This window comes from Emydura macquarii, unplaced genomic scaffold, assembly GCF_026122565.2.
Source record: "Emydura macquarii macquarii isolate MOO-44397 ecotype Brisbane River unplaced genomic scaffold, CSIRO-AGI_Emac_v2 contig_3671, whole genome shotgun sequence".
In the NCBI taxonomy this organism is placed as follows: Eukaryota; Metazoa; Chordata; order Testudines; family Chelidae; genus Emydura; species Emydura macquarii.
Window position 1 is genome coordinate 7,568,210 of NW_027133808.1, and position 21,616 is coordinate 7,589,825.

At 43.6% G+C, this 21,616-nt stretch overlaps 1 protein-coding gene across 7 annotated transcripts in view; it reads right to left on the reverse strand.

The window, feature by feature from the left end:
• FARP1 (FERM, ARH/RhoGEF and pleckstrin domain protein 1) overlaps window positions 1-21,616 on the reverse strand; it is a 343,144-nt gene that overhangs the window by 33,018 nt on the left and 288,510 nt on the right. For all 7 annotated transcript variants that reach the window (XM_067536881.1, XM_067536882.1, XM_067536880.1 and 4 more), the window contains one exon: window positions 5,638-5,719. In XM_067536881.1, the coding sequence (XP_067392982.1) occupies window positions 5,638-5,719 (82 nt within the window). The remainder of the gene's footprint in view (window positions 1-5,637; window positions 5,720-21,616) is intronic.

A 21,616-nucleotide genomic window follows, 5' to 3' on the forward strand; every position in this document is an offset into this window, starting at 1 on the left:
CTAATTGGAATTCCAGCTTTCGTTCATCTATTTATTATTAAAGAGCGGCTATATCTCCTGGAAAACTCTGAATACATACATACAAACGCAGGTGCATTCCACATAGAAACACGAGCATCACAACACTTCTTATTTTCTGTCCCTGGTTATCATCTCATCTACATACCTCTAGGTGGGCAACTTCAGAGGTGATGTAAATGGTAGTGTGAGCTACACATCAGGAAGTGAAGGGGAGTGAGTGTAGCTTACATGCTGAACAGGTGGGTATTACAGTGTGGCTGGCTCCTGTAAATTAAAAGGATCCAGATCCCCTATGCCAGAACAGGTGCTCCCAGTTTAGACAATAAAGAGAGGTGGGCAGCATTTGAGGGCTCTAACAGATCAGGGAGTCCCAGGGAATCAGAGCAGACGGGCAGGTGAGAGCTGCCAGAGACCAGGGGACTGATGGAGTCCTGGAATAAAACAGAAGGCAGGAGAGCAGCAAGATGGGTTTGCTTGCTGGTGTTCCCAAGACAGAGAGCCAGGGCTGGAAACAGGAGAAACAGCAGTGGAGGGAACTGCCTGCTGGCTCTAAGCCAGAAAGCTGGAGGCAAGAGCCAGAGAGGGCTAAAGACAGAGGAGCAGTGGAGGAGCTTACTTGCTGACATCTCCAGGGCTGGAGAACTGGACCCAGAGGAACAGTGAGAGGGCCAGAGGAGTGAAGAATACTCCCCTAACAAAAATTCTCCCAGCAGAGAGGCTGTAGGGGTTCCTGCTAGAAAGAGTGGGGGTTGCACCCCAACTAGAAGGGCTGGGGTGACTGTCCCAGTACAAGGACAGGAGAGGACTGAGAGTCCAGGGGTGGTCAAAGGCGCCAGCGTGCTATGTGGATGAGATGTCTTTGAGTTTTAATGACTGCTTGCCCTCAGGTGAGAAATGGGCTACTTGGACTATATTGTTGGAATGAACCAGTCCCATGGAAGGTACAGAAAATGTGAAGTGACGTTATTGGGTCACCTGGGATGGGAAACTGAGGCAGGCATACCTGCCATGGGGTACCAGGCAGGGCTGCCCTATGACAGTGGGGCTGTATCAGCTTCAGTTGGGTAGCAGTGTAAGGGTCCATCTGATTGGCCAAGTTTCCAACTTACAGTTTTAATGGGGATTTTTTTTTTAATTAACGAAGGGAGTTCTGTTGTAGTTTGGTGATTGATAACCGATTGCTTTTATCGATTAAGCCCAACGGATGGAGCCAAAGAAGTCTCTAAATATATAAATATGCTGTCACAGAAAATGAGGGGACACTGGACTTTTGTGTATTGAACTGACTTCAAAAAGCAGGATGGCTTAGGCCATGTCTACACTAGCGAGCCTACAGCAGCACAGCCATACCGATGCAGCTGTGTTGCTGCAAGATCTCCCGTGCAGTCGCTCTATGCCCACGGAGAGAGCTCTCCCGCCAACATAATTAAACGACCCCCAAGAAGTGGCGGTAGCTATGTCGGCAGGAGAAGCTGTCCCAACAACACAGCACTGTCCACACCGGCGCTTCTGTCAGTGTAACTGGTGTCACTCGGGTGTTTTTTCACATCCCAGAAACATACGTTATACCAGCATAAGTGGTTGTGTAGACAGATCCTTAGTCTAAAGCACATGTGATGTTTGACCCATCTCCAGTCAAATCCCTCTCTCGTGATTTGAAACAGCTTCACATTAAAAGCTAGTTCAGCTGGTTTCTAGGCAGACTGCACATTCCTTCCATGGACATATGCTGACAGGCAGGCAGACCAACTGAACCAAAAGTGACCTTCCTTGGCTGCTATGGAGACTGCCAGGTAGTTATTTATTACTTTTAACTTCTTCCCTATGTTAATTAAGTTGACAGGGTCAATTTCCAGGTCTTTTAATAGCTCCCATGCTGTGTGTGTAGGTTCTTAACTAATTTTTCTTTTCTGTCTCCTATTCTGACTTCCTTGAGTGACACTGGGTTTTGATTCTTTTCTCTGAAGGCTGCAATCTTTCTCCAGGGCAGTGTCAAAGAAGGACCTCAGGGCACCAAAGGTCAAACAACTTGAGGTTAAAGGCACCAGATACATAAGCAGAGTTGTCTCTAAATATACGTTTCCTGTTAGCTATCAATAGCTCTTTAGGAAAATAATTACACTTTCTGGGAATAAGGGACTGGTGGCAGAAAGTGCATAGTACGATTTTTCAAGGTATCAGAACGTCTTGGGTGGTATGTTTATTGAGAAAAGGGTTAGGACATGTCTGTCAGTGATGAAGTGATCTACTAGTTACAGCAGTACATTGTGAATCAGGATTCCCATAGTCTATGTTCCGCTTTGTCACTGATTTGCTGTCTGATCCTTGGCATGTCACTTACCCTTTCTGTGCCTCAGTTTATCTGTCCCTAAAATTAAAATACCACTGTGGCAGACTGACAATATCCTGGACAAACCTTATGACATTAAGATATGTTTTCCTGAATTAAGCTAAACCTCACTGAATTAGGTCTAATACCTCTGGGGTCCATTGTATTAAAAATGTAATTGTGCATGTGTTGTTATAGAACCATATGTAACTCCTTTGGGCGGGGGGATGCCAATGTAATTCCTCAGTCATCAGCTTCTTGAAGACACCCCATGGGAAGGTCAACATACTAGTTTAAACTAGATTCTCTGGGGACCAGACAAAGAAAGGATTCTTGTCTCAATAACCTGGTTTTAAACAGGTTCAGGGCCTTCCTTTTGAACCAACAACCTGACAGGACCCTGGGTCTATGGAGGGCCCCAATCCTTAGGGAAGGGTTGAAAGGTCTGAGCCTATTGAGATCTCAGAAAACCGATTGCTTCCTCTGAGCTGAAGCTGTGAGGAATTTGAAACCACAAGGAAACCCTTAGGTGGGGTCTAGAAAGATGCTCCAGACAGAGCCTATGTTAGGGCTGATCTGATCTGTGGTGAGCTTATTCGCATGCATGTAAGTTCTTGGATTGTTTTTAATATGTTTGCTCTTACTTTAAGAATAAAATAGGTTTGGATAAAAAGAGGTGTGTGATAACTTACAACTGTGGGCAGTCACACCATTAACTGCCTCTGAAGGGAAAGCAAGCAGGTGGTGCTTGGGGAGCCTGTCTCTGCTGGGAATAACACAGTGAAGGCAGGGAACTGTGCAGCCTGGGAATACCCTGGTCAGAAGGGAGAGCATGGTTTCCATGCAAGAAAGGCAACAGCTGGGGAGCGGGAAACCTGAGAACGGGTGCCCTTGCTGCCGCACTGGGGGGAAAAAGAAATACAGTTGCCCTGAACTGTGACCCCCACCTACTTGGCAGGAGTGGTGGGAGCCTTAGTCCAGGACTAAAGTATGGTAGTGCGGTTAGGAAGTGCATCAGGAAGGGAAATGAGCAGGAAGAGCTAGTAATATTTGTAAAAGCACTTTGAGATCCTGGGGTGAAAGACGCTGTGTAAGTGACTAGCTCTTTTATCAGAGCTTGTCTTTTATCTTTTATCATTGGCCCAACTTCTCGAAAGCTTGTCTCTCTCACCATCAGAAGTTGGGCCGATAAAAGATATTACCCCTCCCACCTTGTCTCTCCAATATCCTAAGATCGACACAGCTACATCACCACTGCATATAGCTCTTTTACCAGGCATTCTGCTATAACAGGCTTTACTGTGGATAGCTAAGATTAGATAGATAACTCTAAAGCAATTCTGCAAAGAGAAAATTATATGCAATTAACAGGACTGGACACATATATTATTAATATGTAAACATGTGTTACTGGTGTAACCCCCTTCTTTTTCTGCCTTACTTGGGAGCAAGCAACACTCACTGCCGGTGTGCAAGGGCGCCTAAGGTTGCTGACAACAAAGGAGACCCTGAGTATCCCAGTGATGATATAGGATAGGTAGGAATCCTCTATCCACCCTTCTGCTGCAGCCCCTTTACTCTAAAAGGAACTTCAAATTGGCAGTGCCTCCACCTGGCTGGCCCCTGCATACACTCAATAGCGGGCCTTGGGAGCTTCCAGGACTAAACCTAGTCTAATAATTATAATAATCTGTGACTCAATTGTCTAACAATTTCAATTATGCAAACTAAACATCCAATATACTTAAACTAGAGTTAACACACCTTTACTTAACACATTAAGGAAATATGGCATAACAGACTGAAATTAAACATCACTACTATTTTAAATCCACAGGGGCAGTTGAATAAATCCATTAATAAAAATAGTATACAGTAATAAATGAAACTTGTCTAACTGGCATCTACACTCCCACTATCTACCCCATCTCCAGATTGTGCGCTCCCCTAGAGTTCAGAGCCCCAACCCCTTGCTTGCCTGGGCGCGCTTGAAGATCTGAAGAAGGAGACAGCACTCCATTGGTTCAGTGTACCAGTTCAGCCCAGCTATCAAGCTGAAGATCTGGAGTTGGCCCAACCAAATGTCAGCAGTCCTGGTCCTGCCTGAAGGGACTCTCTCTCTCTGCCTCTCCTCAGGCCCAGTCAAAGTCTCTCTGCAGTGTCCCTTCCTTTACATGCCCTGCCCCAAACATAAAAAGGGGGGTCACACCACCTTCACTGCAGGCCCACCTTAGTCAGCTCCAGGTTCAGTCCCTGCCCTAGCTTGGGCAATGCCACCAACCTCCGAAGCTCCCTGCGCGATCAAAACTCCAGCAGGCTCTCAGCAGCAGCTTTGGGACCCCAGCAGCAGCCAGCAGCAGCTTCCAGCCTTGGCTGCACTCCACCCCAGCACCGAAATGGAGTCCCACATGCTTTTCTCTGACTCCCTGGAAGAGGGAGAGTCTCTCTTCTTTTTCCCTAAGGCATCATGGGAGTTGTAGTCTCCCAGGATCTTCCCAACTGTAAAACTCCCAATTAAGTTCCAAGGCCCTTGAAGTACAGGGTGCCTACACTGGTCTAGACTGTGATGGCCTCTTTGGTGTCTTTACAGGCTTTTATGTAACTCCATATTCTTTGTTGCACTGATCAGTAATATGTGACTTCCACAATGCTACTGCAGACATGCATTGTATAAAGACAGAATGCAAAATGGCATACTATAGCAAACTTAGGCATTATATTGACCTTTTTGTTTTGGTTTTCAAAAAACAACAAAGTTACCTACTTATCCATTTATTAAAAATATCTCAGCTGATTTGGAACTATAGAAACACAAATAAAGCTTTAAAAAATAGGTAAATATCCAGGACCAGCTTTCCAAAATATTAGGTTTACAAATGTGTGGCTAGTTGGTATATGCCACTGTATGGTCATTGCTTCTGCAAGTACCTTACTTGCAGGCATACTTGCATGCACAATTACCTATTCTGTGCTCTCAATCTCTATTTGCACATATAAAGCATGATCTCATTTTGTCTCCACATCTGAAAATTTAATGTGTTTGAAAATCTTGCTCCTAATTTTGTGTATAATTCCTCTAATGATTTTTTATCACTAAAAATCAAAGGGCTTGCAACATTCAAACCTCAACTCTGACCAAACATTTAGAAATTCACTGAATGAAATCTTTTAAATAGAAGTCCATACAAATAGTCAAAAGCAGCACAAATGACACCACTATATTTACATGAAAAAGCACACTGATTCTAAACCATGCCAAAACTTAATGGTTATAGGATCATTCTTACCTTCATACTCTGAATGTTCTTTAGCATAACATCACCAATTCTTTGGTAATCTCCTTTAACGTGAGCATTAGAGCGGCCTTCCCTGTCAGCAACAGAAATATCGAAACTTCAGTCATGCAACATAACAGAATAATCACTTGTAGAGCATCAAGAAACTCAACAACTTATTTCTTTCAAAATCCTAAAATTCTATGTTCTCTAGCTCAAGAACACATGGAGAAGCTTCTTAATGTACAGTTAATTCCCATGTAAAGGACATGCTTCATCTAAATTGGCTTGTACCATTAACAACAGAGAGGGCATGAACCTTACAAAACCATTAGGCTTTTAAGGAAAATTGCCAACATTTTAAAGCTATAAATAAGGAAAGTTGGTGGTAGAAGGAGAAATAGGGAAGACTTGAAAATGCCGTTGCAATTCATTGGGTGTTGACTGTAAAGAGGAGGTAGAGGACATTTTTTGTTTAAAATCAAGACCTGTATCCCCAGCAGGGACTGCTGATGTGTACGTTCTAAAAACTCTTCTATTGCTTTAAGGGGGTAGCAGCGTAAAGTTGGTAGGCATCCAGGTTCAGTACAGAAGTGTCACATATTCACAGGGTACATTCCTGTCAGTCTCTCCTTTTTCATATTTAAAAATAATACAACCACCACCCCAGGCAACCTGAAATTCCTATGACAAGTGCTAATGCATTTTGCAGTGGACACGCCGTTTGGGATACCTCTAAGTCCTGGTGACAAAGGATTATTTGTTTCTAAATGTGAGAGAGAGATGGGAGATTGGGAAGGGGGGCAGAATTAAAGGACACTACACAATCAATCTCACAAAAATCATAAAAATTACATCACCCCAGAGAACAGTGAGGGAAATGAATTAATTTAGGATTCTAATTGTCATTGAACTGTTCAAAATACACCGGTCCGAGCTAAGCATTTTAAAACAGACAGGAACGACACCAGAGGGACGAGGGAAGCACAGACTGACAGCCTAGTAAAAAAAAAAAGAAGCGGGACCAAAGTCTTCCTCAGCGTAGCTTCAATCATTAACATGTTCTCACTCAATGTCTTCACTTCTTAACATTTTGTTAAACTACTGAGTGAGAGTTTGGGGTGGAGGGTCAAATTCACCTCAGGTGTGAACCTGTACAATTCCAATGAAGGAGCTGCACAGACCAAAAAGGCAGACATCTCAGATCTAAAATAACAATGATGAGCTCAAAATTAACTCAAAGAAATTATCAGACCTCTGCTTTAAAACTAACACATCTGTTGATTTTCATTCACCTGTAGTTATTCAGCTCATCGACACACATCTAGATTTTTACTTTAACAAAATTCTATTTGCACTGAAGTATGAATAAATGGAAGCCTAGACGGTAAATCTTTGTATTCCTTAACAAAAGGAGTCAGACATACTCTACAATCACTGAGTTACTGGAGATGTATGCGTAGCTAAGGGATAGATGTTACCCATAGAAAAGAGAGAAAATGGATTTTTCATAATCCCTGTATTATAATTAGATGTACAAATATTCAGGGATGTATTGTTTTGTAAAGATATATGTATTTTGTGGTTAATGGCCACTCAGGAGAGTCTCTTGTGCATTTTTCTTTTACTGAAGAAATATGGAATGCAAAGTATATAATGCAGAACAGTAACATCCTCTAATTTATCCTACTGCAGATATAATAGCTACAGAGGATGACATTAAATTGCTTCAAGTTCATCTCAAGTGGCACTGAACAGCATCCAGTGGTTTCATATGCTGCCTTTAATTATTTTCTATTGCATTCATTCTCCCCAGTAGTAGCTTCAGCAAACATGCCTATTTAAGCAGAGCAAGTAAAGTTCCTGACAAGATAGTTTACATTCTTCTGAAATCAGAAGTCACACTAGGGTAAGAAGGAGGATGTTAGTCTTGTGTAACCATAACTTCTAATTAGCTCTGCCATGAAAGGCTGTAGCTTGTCATTCATTCTGTCTACTCAAAATGTGTCGAATATATCTGGTAGATTGGACTGCATTGCAAAAGATAATAAAGGTGCATATGAACATCAGAACATTAAAATATCCATGTGATCTGAGAAGAGAAAGAAATACATCTTGCTTCTCTACTGACTCTTTCACTAGCAAGGTCCCCTTCTTTCCAATAGAAAGTACGTAGTTCTCTCCTGACTCCGTTTTTCATCCAAAACTCTCCCGTTGAAATTTCCCCTAAATAACACGATGAATAACACTTTTCTCCCACTGACGCCCTAGTCAAAAGCGATGTGCATTAAACTGCCCTCCATCCAAAACCTATCATCTAAGGCAGCAGCACTGCAGTGACAGCAGGGAATGTCAGAGGAAAAGCCCCTCTTACTCCTCATCCTTCCAGGCAACACTCAGCGAGTTTGCCTGGACAGTCTGTGCTTTTATAGTTGCACAAAATTCTCAGAAACTTCCAGAACAAAAGAAGAAAATTGCTGCCAGCGGTGACATGGGTGCTGGGTGACTGTCAACGGAGGAACTTGCTTTATAACCATTATTCTCCTCCCTAATTTTTTGGCATTGTTCAAATCCTTTTCATATATTTAATTAAATTAAATGAACTTCAACAGCATGGTACCTTGTTGGCTTAGTGCCAAGATAAATATTAACTACAACTTTACAGAATACTGTTCTGATGAGAGAATTGCTTTGCTATGCCTAGTCTGGCCCGAAATCTGTCCTGGAAGACTTATTTGTCTACTATCCACTAGCTATTTGGGGCCTGAAACCAAAGCTTAGTAACATCAATGTAAGGGCTCCCATTAACTTCCTGGGATTTGGATTGGGTCCTTGGTGAAATACTTTACTAAACTAGTTAGCTTTTGCAGCCTAAAAGTTTATCCCCAGTCCCACTCAACTACAGCCAGTGCACTCTGCTAATGCTTCATTATTCAATCACCTGAAACTATCCAAACCCTGTAGTAAAACTACCCCACCTCAGTTACATCAAGCTCCTCTCATCAGCCTGGTGGTTTTCAAATCTTGCTGCGTAGCTCAGAGAAAAGCACAGTGTGGCAGGGAAGGTGGGGGATTAGTAGGACAAATAGTCCATAAAAGATGCATTTCTCTCACAAAGAGGCTGGCAGTGTGATGAAGGACTGAAGCCGTTGCTATAGCTCAATCAGATTAAGCCAACAGAGATAACATCAACCATAGCGGGCATCCCACTAAAACGGGCAAAACACCTAGACTGTTGCAGTAGTCCTAGCCTTGTAGTCCCTAGCCTTGTCCGGCCTCTCTGCTTTCAGCTTCTTCCCACACAAATGTTGCATCTTCCACTGCAAAAATTATTTTCTGAATAGTCAGCAATTAAAGATTTAAAAATGAAAACAACAAAACAATCCACCACCAAACAATCATTTGTGGGTCTATGATATCAAGATTCTAACAGTGTGCGACCCCTCCAAAAATAAAATTTCTAGAAAACAGAAGTAATTATAACATATTATTCACAACCTTATTGAATCCCCCCTTTTAGATCTTGAAACCTGATACCATATCAGCACTTAGTCACGAAGATAACATGGGCCTTATAAATACCTAAAACAGATAGCTCTATCTGCCTATTGAGGTATTTGTACCACCATATCACCCTGGTATCTGAGTGCTTGGTAAAGATAAGCCGACATCTGAGCCGCTAACTACACTTTTGTTGGTTAGTTTTAGGTTGTGTCTACACTGTTGGGGCTGTGCCGGTGCTGCAGGATCGATTCCGCGGGATCGACTGATCGGGCAGTGGAGACCTGCTCAGTCGATCCAGGAAGTGTTCTCTGGTTGATGCCGTAAATCCACCCCCACGAAAAGCGTAAGGCTGCGTCAACCAGAGGGCATTTCCCGTTGGCGCAGCACAGTGCAGATGCCACAGTAAGTGAAAGTTAGTAAGTTGACAGGAGATACGCAAGATACATTACATAGCTTGTGCATCTCCTGTCGACGGCTGCTGGCAGTGTAGACCAGGCTTAGTTTTTTTGTAACAGAGAAGTAATGATGTTGAACCTTGTTCAGCAATGTTCATTTCCAAACTGTTAGTATGTCCTGATATTCCTCAGGCTACTGTCTTAAAAGGTTTCCTCTAGCACAAACAAGCTTCTCTCATTAGAAGGAAATTAAGTCTGTAAATGCAGAATTTTAAATTTCTTCACCATTATGAAACTGTGTAATTATTTTCCAAAAATATAAAAAAGCTATTGTTTGACTGATCTCAAGTGCTGGATTTTGTCTGTGAGAAAGTTAAGAATATTAAACATAAGGGGAATTCTCCTGCAGTAGTTGAAGCAATTGAACCAATGTACAAATTACAAGGACACAAGGAGTAATCTATGGTCAGAATTAAAAACAAAATTCCTTATTGTCCTGAAGTTTATGGGGAACAAAAAGAATCCTACCAGTCTATTATTAGATGGAAATGGTAGAACTGTCAATAATACAGATAAGGCAGAAATGTTCAATACATATATCTATTCTCTATTTGGGAAAAAGCCAGATGATGCAGTCATATCATATGATGATGATGAAAGACTCTCTATTCCAGCAGTAAGTTGGGAAGATGTTGAACAGCAGCTACTAAAACTAGACATTTTTAAAATCAGTAGGTCCAGGTAACTTGAATACAAGAGTTTTAAAAGATCTGGCTGACGTGTTCTCTGGACAATTAAAAGACGGTTACTAATCTTTCGTAACTTGTTCTTTGAGATGTGTTGCTCATGTCCATTCCATGCTTGCTGAGTGTGTGCACACCACATGCACTGATGCCGGAGATTTTTCCTCAGTGGTGTCTATAGGACTGGTTCTAGAGCCCTCTGCAGTGGCACGCGTATTCACTGGTATAAGGGTGCTTCCCCCCTCACCCTCCATTTCCTTCTTGCTGGAACTCTGACAGAGGGGAAGGAGGGTGGGTCAAGGACAGGACATGAACAACACATCTCGAAGAACAACAGTTACAGAAGGTTAGTGACTGTCTTTTCTTCTTTGAGTGCTTGCTCATGTCCATTCTATGCTAGGTGACTCACAAGCAGTATCTCTGGAGGTGGGCCAGGAGTTCACAGATGTGCCAATTGCAAAACCATCCTGCCAAAGCTTGCATCATCTCGGGCTTGTTGTGTGATGGCGTACTGGGACGTAAAGGTGTGAACCGAAGACCTGGTTACAGCCCTGCAGATATCCTGTATCAGGACCTGGGTTAGGAAAGCTGCTGAAGAGGCTTGTGCTCTCATCACGTGGGCTGTCATAGAGGCAGGAGGTGTGACCTTTGCCTGTTCCTAACAAGTACAGAACTTTAACTCTGCCCTAAAGGAGTGAGACCCCAGCATGCTGATAACACACCCACTAACACTGCACCCTCAGGGATGCAACAGAACATCTGGGAACAGAGCACATGAACACAGTAGGACAGAGTCTGACACCTTCTCTTTGCTAAGGCAAAATGTGTGTTTACATCATGTAACATCATGTACATCAGGAGCTGCCAGCATCAGGCCTACACTCAAACCCTGAGCCAACTCCACACAAACCACAATAGCCTTGCTAAATGTAGCAACCCCTTGCCCTGAGGATTCTGTCTGAGACACTGCTTCACTTACACCTCACTGAGCCCTGGAGGCTACTGTCATGGCTGCTAACTACACATAACAAGCATACTCCTGTGCCTGCTACTGACACAACCTACAGAATTCAGGGCTGAAATGAGGCACTCTTGATCTTTTGAAGGACACATGCAACTCTCTTCATGTCACAGTAACCGTTCAGGCAACCTGCTCCACCACTCAATACAGCTCCACCCAACACAATACAGGCAGTTGGAGAGCAGGCAGGTATGGGCTGCAATTCAAGTCTGTGAAAAACAACGCAACAAAACACAGATAAATGACACATTCCCTTAGTCATTCTTTGTGTCTACTTACCATGGCACCCGCTGACTGAACCATTCCAGGAGCTATTACCAGATCCAGGGGACAAATTAAAGTTGCATTGTGGGAGTGGCACATCCCTTAGCATTTCCTGCTTTTCCAAGGTTTGAGCATAGCTGAATTGACATTCTGGAAAGGCACGTGGCATCCTCAGGCAACCTTAACTCGGTGTTAACCAAGTTTGGGGGCATTTAATGATCTTAAATTTTAGTACTTTGAGATTCGAGGGCCAGATCTGCCATCTTTCTACCCCACTCCTTTATTGATTCTCAGAGCAGCGAGGACCCTTTTGGCCCCAGGTGCAAGTTAGAGCAACCTTATGGCTCTTCCGAGTCATGGCACCTGAAACAGTTCCATTCTGCCATCCCAGAATACCAGACCATAGCACACTTAGGCCACATTGCCTTCTGCCCTGATACACTCTCAGCAGTGCCACTGTGCCAGGGGAGGAGAACAGTGGGAGCAGGTGGAGTAGAGCTGCTCAGGGATTCCCTTATACAAGCGATATTCCCAGTTGCTGTTACGGCATCTGTCCGGCCCCGCAGGGTCATGGAGGAAGGATGGAGTAGGGGTGGAAGTTCTGGCCCATCCTGTTTAATGTGGGGAGCTGACCGAGTAGGTGTCATGCTACGGTGGGGTTGGAATACTTTTGCTTGTGTTTTTCTCTGAAGTAACCTTGGGGATTTCCTTAAGGATTCTGCTTTTCTTAGCTGCTCTGAGTGCAAAATTATATTTGCAACAATGGTTTTGAAAAAGTATTAATAACCTGGACCCTGAATGGCATTTGCTTGTTTATTCTAAAGGGCCCATGGTGCACACTCCTTCAGTAAGACCCGCACGAGGGTAAAGAGGCTCCAGGAAACCTCACCAGACGAGCCCTATAGTGCTTCCAATAAACACCGTCTCAGCAAGGACAGTTTGAGCCTTCAAACCTGCAGGATCAAGAAGACCCACAGAGAAAGGAAGCTCCAACTCAGCAGCACGCTGGCCCCTCAGCAAGGCTTAGGGATGCCACCCCTCCAAGATTGTCCTGAAGTCTGCCATGTGATGAAGCCTCCAGAAATAGGTCCAACCAAAATTGGTAACCCTAGAGCTGCCCCCTTCTCCTTTCCTACTGATACGACGGCTCTCTTTGGAGGACTCCTTGCCTCCCTCTCCACCAAGGGAGGGGCAGATCTAGTATAAGGAAGGGGAAGGAGATGGCTCTGAAAGGCAGCTCCTTACTGGCTCTGGTCACGTCCTCAAAGCTGCTAGGGGAGCAGGAGGTTTACTGATCCTTTGAACACCTGACTGGCTGTTTTGCTAGCTCCCCGTTTTCTCCAAAGGGTTCACTTACGGCTTCAGGTGCTGTGCTGCCTGCTCCCTTTCCCTGCTAATTCCCTCCCACAGGCCCCCAGGATTTGGTGCCCTCCTTGTCTCACATGCAGGATCAGATGAGCAACAGGAAAGTTTCCCTAGAAACTCCAGGGTTTAGAGTCCTCCCAACACCTCTACAAAGAGTAGCCGATCAAGCACAGACCCATCGATCTGTGGATCCAAGAAGCTCTAAGCAGAAGCCTCAGAACTCAAGGGGACTTAAATCCATCCATACAGTGCCTAACACAATGGGATCCTGGTCCATGACTGGGCCTTCCAGGCACTACCGCAATACAAATAATAATGATAACGATAAATGAAACATCTTCGATCATGTTTCCCATGTTTGTCTGATCTCAGGGAAATGAGTTGTGGGTGCTGCTCCGCTCTGGAGATGAGTCTGATGAAACAGCAGGTGGGCAGTAGGATAAACAAATCACTCTGGAGCGACATGTGCTCAGGAAGAAGTGGGCACAAGGCGAAAGATTTCTCCATGGTAAATGTTTCTCCCCTCCACCCATAGAAACAATACAGAAAGGATAAAAATAACCCTCAAGCTATCTTATTTCTTTCACAGCACAAGACACAGAAGCAGACAGTAGAGAGGCCCCCCGTGCTGTGCTCTGAATGATATCTCAGAGTTTGCCGAGGGAAAAAGATGCTCATTTGTTGAGCATTGGTGGCTAAATTGTTCTGATTGCTCTTTGTTTTTATGGGTCACTCTTTGAACATGGAATCTATCTGCCAACGACAGGATACAGAGTTTTCAACTCAGGGATGGGTTATTAAGAGTTCTCGTCAGGAGGTGAATTCTGACTCTTATAGTGCTATAAAACAGGCAATCGCTGGTACCCCCTATGCACAAAATGGTGTAATGTAAACAATGTATTGCAGGCAGGTGATATTCTTATTGGAGATATAACACTCTAAGTAGGCAGAACTCCCACCTCACTCCAAACCGTGGGAGGGATTCTCCCATCTACTAAGACCCTTGTACATTGCTGCAGTAGCAAAAAAGAGCTCAAAGAACCCTGCAGCTGGCCAGGAAAATTTAAAAAAATATTAATTGTGTGATTAACATTATAGACTGTAGACAATGATCATGGGATCCCCTTTTCTGTACCCCTCCCTCTTCCCTTTATCTGTCTTTGTCTTTCAGCTTTTAAGTATTTTCTGTGGGTCTGTACAGCATCCAGCATGTTCCTGGCACGAGTGAAAAATAATAGGAATAACCTGGTGCCATGATTACTATAATTATGGCATAATCTGTAAGGGTGTTTCTGACACCCATCAGGAGCAACAGGCATAGAATCTGTCTTTTCCTGGTTGATCTTTTCCCTCTGTTAAAACAGAACTTTGAAGACACTGTGAACATTTTTGCCCCCATTCGATTAGGCTGAGGTTTGCAAAGATGCCTAGGGGATTTGGATGCCTTCCAATTACCAAAGGAAGCTGGGCATTCAAATCCTGCAAGCAGCTTTGAACATCTCAGCCTTAAAGACCAGATGTTTAGTGAAGAACCAGCACGAGGAAACTGAATTTCCAGAAACATCCTCCAAACATTCAGTCCTTAAGTGAATAGAACAAGGATACTCTTACTCTGGGAATATTCTATGTTAACAACATGTGCAGAAATGAGGTCTCCAGACACAGCGAGATCAACCTGTCTTCTTATCAGACACAGCATTTTTAATAAAGAGATGACCATGTGTATCCGGATAGATTCTATTGGTTCTTGCCATTCAATTATTATCTGTAGCAGCTTGATGGTCACAAGACTCTTCACCAGCAGGAAAATAAGGGAGGAAATTTATGCTTCATTCCCCTATTTCTTTCCCATCAGAAAATATTCTTAAATTTCATTCTTAATACCACTGAGTACTGTGTACCATTGTGAAGATCTAAAGACTGGAGGAGGAGATTGGCTTATTACTACTGATAAGGAATTCAATTTTGACACTATATTATATGATGCTAAAAATGACCAGTATGCTCTATTTACAGAGACACTGCAAACAGCTATTTTGGGTCTTTGAATTGAGCTCCTCTGCTTTTCCTCAGCTCACACCACTTCAAAGAGAAGGGAAGGAACTCTGTAACAAGAACATACTGTCTCAAGTTACCAGGGAATACTCTTATAGGAAATGGAAATTTGATGGAGAAAATAAATCAGGATAAATCTTAACACAGTTTCCCTAAAGGTCAACATAAAATTCAGTCACAACTCTGGGAGAAACAGTGAGCATTGTGTTTGTGACCCTGTCTGCAATCAAATCACCAAAGACTGACCTATAAAATGTTATGGGCTTGGGGATAATACCTCCATCTGGGCTAGTTAGCTTTCCTGAAAACAATAAATAAATAAAGACTAGCGAGAACTGCCTCTATGTAAGAGCTCAGCTGATTCTTTACTGAAGTGTCATTGGATTTCATAAGGGTTCCCACTTAAAACTATGCCTTCTAAATAGGACACAGAAATTGAGCAGATTAAAACCATGAGATTAGATAAAAACAAAACAATGTGCAAACATGAAGACAAAGAGCCCTTTCATGCTGCTAGGTTGTGACACCATTCCTCTCCTCAACCCCTCCTCTTCCTTAACCTGTGTTGTAGTTATTCTCCCAAGGCAAGAGAGAGAGAGATTACACAGTATGTCTTTCAGAAGGTAACAATGCCACCATTAAATCAGCCAGACACACCCCAGCACCAACCCCATGGTGTAGGGTGGTGCAAGCTAAACCCTGTGAGTGAGAAACCTGGACCAGATTGAATATGCAGCTGGTCCATTCCATACAAACGAGATATTAGAGTGGATAAAAGAACAAGGTAGAAAGTAAAATACTACCATGCTATTGCAGTGACCTGGCTAGGCTAACTGTGAGGCAACACAGAGGCAAAAGGGATAATTTTAAATTTTAGCCCTTTATAAGGGAAATCCCAAAAATTGTACCAGGAGCATAAATAATATAGAACATTACCAAGCACTTACATTTATAATAATAAACTATAAGTTACCAACACATTAATCTTTGCGAGTTTGTACACGCTACTCTTTCTCACTCTGTGCAGTTAATACCAAAAGCATTGCTATTAATGAGAGCAAAAAATATTATTCAGCAACACACTGTGTCACTTCAGAAAAAAAATCAACTTTTCCTCTCCCTGGCTATAAGTCCAGCTCCATTCTTGCTGTCCTCTTCTTTGCTTCTCTTCAGCTTGAAGTGCTCCTTAGATTCAGTGTTCCTGTGCCTGTCTCTTTTTTCACTGAGTTTATCCGGAAGCAGGGTTTCTTCACCTAATGGGCCCTCACTTGTTCATTGGGCACCTTTGATTCCTTCAACCAATGTTCAGAGTGTCATTCTCTCTGTTCATTTACTTTAGGTGCTCTGTGGGTGGGCTTCTCATTTACTGTTTTCAGGATCCATTTTCATCTAACAAAGCTTTTTGATCAATACCCTTTTTCACCAATTATATTTCCTTTCAGTTCTTTCCCTTGGTACTCTCTCTCCGGTACGTCCGTAGATTTTATTTCCTTCTACTTCCCTTTTCTAATAGCGCCAGCTCACATACCCAAGTCTGATTTTTCCTGCTTCTCCTGACTTGAAACCTTTCCTATTTTCCGTTTTTCCCCCTTTGCATTTCTCAGTCCCCTACTTTTACTCACCTGTTCTTCTTTTGTTTTATCCTCTCACCTTCTACCCCAGCTCTGGTTCATCCACTAGCTCCGCATCCTTCCCTCCTTCTCTCACAGCTTTTTCGAACTGACCCCTTTGGGCAGATTCCAAGCCCCTCCCCAGCTCGAACTGCCTGCTCCTGGGCTCCCCCCAGACAGCATTCAATGCTGCAGCAGGTGCTAGGGCCAGGGTCAGGGTTCCTACGCTATTGTATAATATAACCTCATGGACGAGTGAGCTTGATCTCCATTCTGTGCGAGCAGAGCTGGGGGATGCTGGTTGTAACTCCCTGATCTTGAGCACTTGGCTCTCCAGCAGAGGCTAACATACTCCTGTGGAGGATCGGTCATGGCAAAGTCTCCTCACTTCCTCAGAAACGTTTTTGCCCTTATACCACTGGGGGGAAGCAACTATACTGCTTCCACCAGCTTTGCATCAACACTTACTGTCTCCGGCTGCTCCAAGGCCACTAGGCTTTGCATGATAACTGAATTAAGCTAAATCTACACAAATCACTCTTACACCAAGGTAAGATTGCCCATGCAAGAGAGCAGCACCGATATCACTAGACCCAGTCTGAAACGGACTTAGTTAAATCGGTACAACTTCTGCATACAGACAAGCCTGAGGCAAAACCATTTTAAGCAAAGATTAAATCAGTGAAATATCTTTACATTAGGGGTTTAATGAGATTGATTTTTAAACTGATTTAGTCAAACCAGCGCAATTATTCAATATAGACAAAGAGTAACATTTTCAAAAGTGCCGAACCATCTTAGTAGCATATGTCCTATCTTCAAAAGTGAATTATGCACTTTGCAACCAAGTCTCTTTGAAAGCCACTGGGACTTTGAGTTAGGCATTTAGGGCTAGATCCACAAAGAAATGTAGGCACCTAACTCTTTTCTAAATCCAAAATTTAGATCCTCAAAACCCTCACCCCCTCCTAACCCTGTAGGCATCTAAACTGCTGATGAAGTCCCTAGGGTGCCTACATGTCTGCCACTGGGCATGCACACTCCTACCTAAGTCCTGACACCTGGGTGTCTAGCTCATGACGTAAGCACTGATGGGCTCCTCAAAATAGGTGTTGCCCAGCCTATCTCACTTATTGAATCAGGACTCACACAAAACCATGGTGCTGGTGGCTGAAGCTGTTCCACTGCATAGAAATATTTACTTTTCCTTTGGGTCAGACAGAGTGAGAATGACTCTATAAACCCAGTGGTTAGTGGGAGACTCAAATTCAAGTGCCTGTTCCAGTGACTGTTTAATTACTTACACACAATGGAACAGCTTCAGCAAGAGAGATTGAAAGAGCCCTCTCACAATACCCCTTAGCCTAGTGGTTAGGGCACTTCTCTGCAGTGGAGTAGTCACAAGTTCCAGTCCCTGCTCAACAGAGGGGGAAACTAAACCCAAGTGTTTACATGCTGGGTGAGTGCTCTAACTAGCTACTGGGCCAACGGTTATAAAAGGGGCAGCACCATCATTTTTTCTGAGCAAAGATTTAAGGGCCTTAACTCCGGGTGCAGGTTCACAGCTGAGGAGATCGGCACCTAAATCCCTTTTAGGGTCTTAGACTCCACCCATCTCCTCAGCATTTCCTACTGGCTAGCCTGGGCAGCTTCCTGCTCAGCTTGCTGGCTTTTGTGGATCCCATTAGTAGGCGCTTAGCTCTCCCCACGCATTGTATAGAGAGCCTGGGCATATAACTTGGGGTTGTGGATTCCACAAGGCAGCAGGATCCCTAAACATAGGCGTTGCAACACTGAGTATTCATCCTCTTTGTGGACCTAGCCCACAGGGACCTAAGTCCCAGAGATTTTCGATGAAACTGATGCTCCAAAGTACCTAAGACATTTTTGAAAATGAGACTTAGGTGCTTTTAAAAATTTTACCCATAGGCTGTTGTGCTGCTATATTTGCCACAGCAAAGGGCGCTGCAACCTCCATTACAACATACTGTCTCTGTTTCAGGCACTGCAGAAAAGTCATCTCCATTTAAGCAGTGCTGATGGATAATGTGAAGATTAGGAAGACTTGTGCATCCTCTGTTTTTTTTGAGAGAAGACATATTGTAACTGTGGGGCTTTCATCCCTCACATACAAGTAGCAGAAGAGCCAGCTGAATTTGTTAGTATTCTATATTTGAAAGTAAGATTGTTTTTCTTTTGCAGTTTATGTAAAGTATTAAATTGACTATTTATTCTGGTCACAGTACCCTTTTCTCAGGCAAGAGATAGAGACATTTAGCTCATCTTCTCATGTCTCTCTCAGTATTTTGTATAATAGGTTTCCAAATTAGCCTTCATGAGTTTTGACAATGGAGAGTTGTTGCGAATCCATAAATATGCACCTTTCCCTTGTTGGCTTACAGACTTGTATAAAATGCAGAAGATGACTGCAGAGGATAATATAAACATAAGAACGGCCATAATGGGTCAGACCAATGGGTCCTCTACCCAGTATCCTGTCTTCTGACTGTGGCCGGTGCTAGATGCTTCAGACGGAGTGAACAGAATAGGACCATTTACTGAGTGATCCATCTTCTGTCAGCCAGTCCCAGCTTCTAGCAGTCAGAGGTTTAGGAACATGCAGAACATGGGGTTGCATCACTGCCTATCTTAGCTAATTGCCATTGATGGACCTATCCTCCATGAACTTATCTAATTCTTTCTGGAACCCAGTTATTCTTTTAGCCTTCACAACATCCTCTGGCAATGAGTTCCATGGGTTGTGCATTCTGCTAGGATACTAGGAGCTGAATGAGCAAGAATAATTATTTCTGCATTTAGGGTTTAATGCCACACAAATACTTTACAAGTACCCTCAATCCTGTAGCCTTCTGGATGTGATACATATGCTAGAAAGAAATGGTTTTAGTTACTTTTAATAAAAACAGGAAGACTGATCTTGTCACAGAGAAGGTAGTAATTTGGCTGCCAGTTCTAATGCACTTTTGAGGCTGCAGTTTGTTCTCCCAGTACTACCAGATGTGGCTCAAAAATGTATTCCCAGTAATTGGCAAAAACCTCTCAGATCTCAGCATCTGGAGGGGGAAGGCTCATGGGAGACACTGAGCAGGAAGATGACAGGAGTTGAAAAATTTACTAGAGCTCCACTAGCCTGAGCACTAAACTTACTCAAGCCAGAGGATTGTCAGAACAGTGTCAGGATCGTACTTCCTGGATCTCAGCAGGGTTCAGATGGCCTTTCCTCATTCTAAGGTCAATTGAATCCTATGTAATTTACTGTGTGAGACCTTAAAAACCAGGGATTGCTCCATTGGCCAGAGATTGATAGGGCACATCACACTCCTGCTCCAACCGCTCCCTGTCTAGGAATGCCCGTAGGCTTGGAGAAGGAGACCAGGTGGCATAGAGCCAGTTATGCCACCAGGAATTCCCTCTACATCAGGCAGCTCTCGGTCCTCTTTGGGCCACCAGAGCAGCACAAAGGGGATAGAGCCAGAGGGGCAGGAATCCATGCTTTATTTATCACTAGCCAGAGGTAAATATGAAAGAGAGGGGGAATCCTAGTGATCAGGACAGGGAGGCTATTGCTCCTCTCGCCTTCCTAGCTGCTGGGAATCCAAGAGACGGCTTCCTACAGAAAACTACTAGTATTCGACTGACCTCAGAATGAGGAAGGGCTGTCTCAGGATATCTTTTTCCTACTCGCTCTCCTTCTACCCTCCTCCTTGGACAGGAGGGCAACTCTAGACTCTTCCCCTCCCCCCTACCCCTTCAGTCCAACAGTTCTGTTTCGGTTTATTGCTGGGATCATCTTCCTCCCAGACCACACCCCTGCCTCTGGTGCCCCTCCCTTTCAGGGACAAGGACCTGGTCAGTTTCACAAGCAGCTTCCCAGACAGCTCTCATCCTCCTGGATGCAAGTGACCAGGTTCATGGACTTTTCACTGAGCTATTCACAGGAAACAGCAGCAGAGGCTCAGACTGTCTTTGGCTGGGATTGTGGGTGAAGCAGAAGAGAATCTCTCCTCTCTTCCCTGCCCTGCCGAGCCCAGCCAGAGAAACTCAAGCCTCTCTGCTGCTGTCTATGACTTTATGAAACTGCACCATGAAAGTGATGGGAATCTGCTCAGTTTTATGCCTGGCAGGAAACTACAGCTATGAAATGGACCAAATTCCTGTGAATTGCACTTGGCTGCTGGTGTCAGTATTACTTTCTTTCTTGTCAAAGAAACTTTCCCATTCCCATTCCCACCTAGGAATGAGTAGGTGCTTTTTTCTAGCTATGGAATAAGGGGTAAAAAAAAATGACATGTTAAAAATAAACAGAAGACCTGCTAGAACCTAAAGCTGAGCCTGTAAGTGGTGCCAGTCCTTAGGGTATCCTATAACAAACACACAGCATACAAAACATACTCAGGCAGTGAATAAACCTCAAACAAGCCAAAAATGCCTTTTAAAAACATGAGAGACAAGGTGAGGGAGATAATATCTTCTACTGGACCAACTTCTGTTGGTGAGATAAAAGCTTTTGCAGTGATACAGAGCTGTTCTTCAGGCATAGGAAAAGTACTCAGGGTATCACAGCTAAATACAAGATTGAATAGATAGTTTAGCATAAGCAGTGAACACATATTTCAAGGGACCCATTCAAGATGAAGCGACCTGTTAATACCCCTGCTGTCATAGGAGGGAAAAGGAAGAAGGGGAAGGCAGCTTGTGGGGGGCAGGGTTGTTAGTGGGTTACAGATTGTTGTAATGGTGGATGAAACCACACTTTTGATCATTACATTGATTGCTTCAGAAAAAAAATGGACTGAGAAATCCTTAAACATCACATCCACACCACTTCACTGTTGAGAGGACAGCTATATGGTCCCTGAAATCCAACCACAACATGGTGATCAAACCAACAAACAAAGAGTGCACCATCATAGTCCTCCACCGTGATCACTATGTTAATGACACCGACAACTCTCTGACGCAACTTACTATAAAGAACTCAAAGACCCTAAACCACAATTTACACAGGAATTT